The sequence below is a fragment of the Montipora capricornis genome, chromosome 4 (assembly GCF_036669925.1).
Source record: "Montipora capricornis isolate CH-2021 chromosome 4, ASM3666992v2, whole genome shotgun sequence".
Lineage (NCBI taxonomy): Eukaryota > Metazoa > Cnidaria > Anthozoa > Scleractinia > Acroporidae > Montipora > Montipora capricornis.
Window position 1 is genome coordinate 20,860,834 of NC_090886.1, and position 5,000 is coordinate 20,865,833.

Below are 5,000 nucleotides of genomic sequence, written 5' to 3' on the forward strand. Positions count from 1 at the left end.
CAAACGTCTCACATTTGGAAAAAGTATTCATGAGAGTTGCAAGTTCAGTGAGTTTCGCTCTGATAATACAAAGTTCATTGTTGCGCGGCTCGGTTTGCCTGAAAGCCTTCTGTTTGGAGTAAATCCTGGAAACGGATCTGCTGGTGGCCGAGTGGATTCTCCTTTCTGCTTGCTCACCTTTCGTTTGGTCAGGAAAAAGTTCAGCGAGTTGGGACTTGGGACTGGAAATGGCCTCTCTGTCTGCGCCGGCGTTTTTTTTCCTGCTGTTTTATCAAGACTTTAAGAAGGTACAGTTCTGCTGTTTGGCAGATCTTTTGCATGGTAACGGCGAATTCCTGGTCTGGTCTGCAGTGCGGTTTGGGCCGGAACTGAAGACCAACTGGACAGGATCGTTTGCTGACGTGTTCTTTCAGGATTGACAGATATTTCAGACTCTTGGCGCCTCCGCTTTCTATAGAAGAAATGTTATTTCTAAGCTGGAGGAAGCCCTCTTCAGTCCTAGGATGCTTGGGGGCTGGTGGTGGCTGGGAGGATGGTACGTCTTCCTCTTATGTGTCTGAGTTTGTCCGCTTAACTGGGGACTGGATAGGAGAAATTGGAGGTGGAGCCTGACTGTCCCTCATTTCTGGTAGTATGGCTCGAACGATATCGTCGTTTGGAATGGCCATCGTTGAGTTCCGATAAGAACTGTTGCGGGAAATTTAGCAAGACCGGTTTCGGAAATCTAAGTGGTTTCCTTCGTCAGTTGCTTTAAATGCTCAGTGAATGTGAGCCGGTTTTCCCTGATGATAGCAGAATTGCTGTTTATATAGCTCAGTTTGCGCATCCTCTTAATTAGTTGGCCTTTGAGAAGCGAGAGATTTCAATCCGTCACGCATCAATTAGTGTACGTTCATTGTTTTGGTAAATAGAGCGTGAGTCGTATGCAAATTCGGATCATGTCTCATTGCTCCTGTGGCTTAATAAAAACTCGCAAGTGACGCTATTCTGCCTTGAGAACAAACTCAGTCAAAGAAACCTTCGAGTGACTTAAGGTGGCTCTAACCAGTTTCAACACTTTGAAGAGGTACTCTCTTTAGAAAGATGGGGACCAACACACTGTACCACGTAACAGCAATGTTATGGTACCATATGAAACACCGATTATTGCTGAACAAGATACGGTCATCATTGTGACGTAATAAGTTACCTTGCCAAAGGGAAAGCCCCGCAAAAACATCCTATATTTCGGCTTTAGTTACTCATATCTCAAAAACAAACTCGGTGAGACCCATTTTTTATCGCTGGAAAGTGATGCGAAGACCAAGATGAAACTGCAAAGTTTAAAAAAATTCTACACTTCAGAATCAGAGCTACCTTAAACACGGATTTAAGATGGCTCTGAATCCGCTGTATAGAATTTTTTTAAAACCCTGCAGACAGTTCCACCTTGGACTTCTGATTACTTTCCAGCAATTAAAAAATGGGGTGACTAGGTTGGTTTTTGAGATATGTGCAACTAAAGACAAAATAAAGAATGTTATTACAGGGCTTTCCCATTGCCACGGTGACGTATTACGTCACAATAATGACCGCATCTGTTCAGCTTAGATTAATTTAAAACGTTTGTCTTTCAAATTTAAAAAAGTTCTGTAGAGGAAAAAAACATTAGAGACATATTTCAAAAAAAACTGATTTTTGCGAAAAACTGGCCAACAGATTTTGTTGAATTTTAAATATTTTAGAGATTATTTCTAATATTATCTGGTGACGCAGAATGCAAAGATTTCGCCGTCCCGTTTCTTCAAAAAAGACAATATATGTTGATTTTAAGACTCAAAGAAATGCCTAATATCGTTGCCATTGTAACATTAGTTTGGAGGAAAATACAATGTGAGAAATCTACGATGGGTACTTAATACCCTGACCAAATTTCGTTTGGATACGATTACCCTAACTGTATCTAAGGACAGAATATGTTTTGTGTGAAAAAAGGAGAAACTATTTCGTGCCTCCTTACGCCACTTCCACAATTGCCGCGCATCCCCAATGTTGGACAAATTTAGCTCTACTTTATAAATGTAATCAACGATATAACGCAGAGCCTGGTGTCTTTCTATGCTTAATTCACATACATACCTGAAAAATGTATTTGAATGCCATTGTGATTACTTTACACTCTAAAACAGATTTAACTTGAGTTGTGGGTTGTTCGACTCGTAATTGCTCCTTCCGTACAATTTTATGAAATTGCCAAAAAACTGACCGTAGATTGCTGATTTTTTTTACTATTCCATGAAGACACCGTTTTCAGCAAAAGATATGAACCAAAAAATGAGGGTCACCGTACATAGCCATTCCTTCTTTTATTAATGGTGTGGCACTTAACTACAGAAAGACGATGGTTGCTAAGGAAGCTTTTCAGTAAGGAGCCCTACAAAAAAGGTTGCATGGATGGTTCTTTGAAGTGACTCTTTAGAATTCTGACACCACTAAAATCAGAAGGCGCATGCGCAACTAGTCCCAATCCTCTACCGTGCGTTTCAGTGAAAAACATGAATAAACTCTCAGGAAACGAAAGGAAGAGCCACTTTTTTGACCGGATGGGAACCGTCCCATCACGTTTCGTAAACTGTAGCAAGGAATTTCTATTTGGACAAAAAATGGAACTGATATTTTGAAACGTGTATCAAACGAAGGGCCAAAAGACATCATAATTTTTTGAGAAATATGTATTTTTAAAATCCATGCTACAGATTTTGTGTTAGAATGTTCTCATACTGTTGCGTTAAATTTTGTGAAAAAACATATTTAACTCGCTGAGTTCAGGCATTTTCTGTTTTGGTCACGCGAATTACTTAATGTGGTTGTGAGTCGAACCAGAACACACTTGGCAAAAAGGGATAACCATAGAGTTAAAAGGGACTCGAGAAATGACTATTGGAAGAGGTCCACAGCAACAGTTTGGTAGTTAAGAGCCACCCCCCTTAAGTGTGGCATCAATGAAAATCTGCCGTTTTATCAATGTGCACGAGCTAATGCGCATGCCAGTGACGCACGAAATTATGTGCAGTAGGGTTGCGCAATGCAAAAGCAAGGAATCACCTTAAAATGAGATATTCTAAGCCACGTTGCTAAAAATAATTAAATCCAGAAAAGTTAATTAGTTTCATAGGTCTTTGAGCACCAACGTTTTCAACCGAATGCAAATGAGATAAATAACCCGGGAGCTCCGCTTTTAGGCTTGGCTAAATCTATATACATGTATTATTGTTTTATTGAAATTTCCTTAAGCCAATAAGTTTCCATATTAGGTCATACGGTATTATGAGCTGATAGCCGAGATTAAGTGAACCAATCAGAAAGCTAGAAACGCAATATCCGAGGTCGAAATGTAATAACATCAATATTCTTTTAGCTGAGTTCTTTCGCACAAAATGTTTCTTTTTGCAAAAAAAAATTGTCGACATTTTTAACCCCCTAAAACAATTTCATAACATTTGAATTGAAAAATATTGAGAGATGATGTATAGATAGGGGGCAGGCTCTTACATTGATTATCATGCTGTAAAATATTTAATTAATAGGAGCTTTTGGTATGAAACTGCTATTGTAGTCTCATTTTCTAATATCTGATGGCTCCAGTGATGTTTGAAAGAAATGCTCTGAATTCTCATTAATTAACAGATTTGACAGATTAAAAGAACTAATCTATAAAATGTTTAACACATTCACACCTCAAACGCCCTTAGGACGCCCCCTATTGACGAGTAAAATCTATCGGCGTTAGACACAGTAAAATCTATTAAGTCTAACTCTCAGGGGTCAATACTAAGGTTAAACAGAAACTTAATTACTTACAGAAATATAACAAAAAAAACAGAAACTAATTTATTCACAGGTCTCCGAGCAATTCTCAGTGTCTGTTGACACATGTGGCTCTGCTTCAAGGCCAAGGCCTTTCTTTAAGATTTCTTGTTTCTGACATCAGCATCACAAATTGAATAGAAAAACGTGTTGCAACAACCAACAAAACAAGGTAGAGGACATTTTGATTAAATCTTTTGGTGATTCAATCATGCAGGAAATGATAGTGTGGAAAACAGCCTGCTAAATTGGTCTGCCAGAGACTAGTACTGGAAATATTCAGATGTAATGAAAGGGTGTATTGCTGTAAACATTCCCTATTCATAGGCAAAATAAAACTAATTCAAAATAACACCTGAAAAATTAATGCTTTCATTGTACAAGGATTTGCTTACTTGAACAGCCATACTTCCAAGATATCCTTGTGTGGCCATTGTACTCATTGTTTGTAAGGCCATGTTTGATGATGGATTTGTCAACACCAATGTCACTTCCAAGATCAGAGATAATACTGCATGCAGAATTTAGAAGAATGCACATTAAGATAATCATTAGCTACATACTGTTGTCACATAATTTTTAGCAAAAATTGTTCTTCAGAATGAAGGAAACTAACTTTACAACCCACCTTATGAATACAATAAATGATATTACTGGCTGAGGGCATAATTAAGGAAGTAAGCATAAGATGTTAGTCCTTTTGATTTACTGAAAATAGACTATTTTACAGTTTCAAAAATTTACAAATTTACAATTACCTGATTTGAGAGTTACCGTATTTACCCGTGTATAAGTCGATCCCATGTATAAGTCGACCCCCCATTTTTGATGGCAAAAAACGCAATTTCTTATTTGTTTTTGTCAAATGTTCATGGGACACTAATCTTGTATTCTTCGATTTCTGGAAATGTGGATACACAAAAAAATCAGGGCCTCAAGCGCTTAATAGTTTTGTTGTTCAGCAGCTGTTGTATATGCGGGCGTTTTGTCCTTGAGTTTCGAAAAAGTTCTCTGAAAATCGAACATGTAAACCTCAAACTCACCTGTTTCGTTGTTCAAGGATAAAGGGCTTTAGAGGATAAGCACAATGCAACATCAGAGAAGCAGGAGTCAATCTTTGAAAATAACTTGGGAACGATGCGAAAATGTGCAAG

At 38.1% G+C, this 5,000-nt stretch overlaps 1 protein-coding gene across 1 annotated transcript in view; it reads right to left on the reverse strand.

Annotated features, from left to right (window-relative positions):
* The window catches only part of LOC138045775 (uncharacterized), an 11,985-nt gene that overhangs the window by 4,813 nt on the left and 2,172 nt on the right, over positions 1–5,000 (reverse strand). Inside the window, exon 3 of the mRNA XM_068892394.1 lies at positions 4,242–4,357. Within this exon, the coding sequence (XP_068748495.1) occupies positions 4,242–4,357 (116 nt within the window). The remainder of the gene's footprint in view (positions 1–4,241; positions 4,358–5,000) is intronic.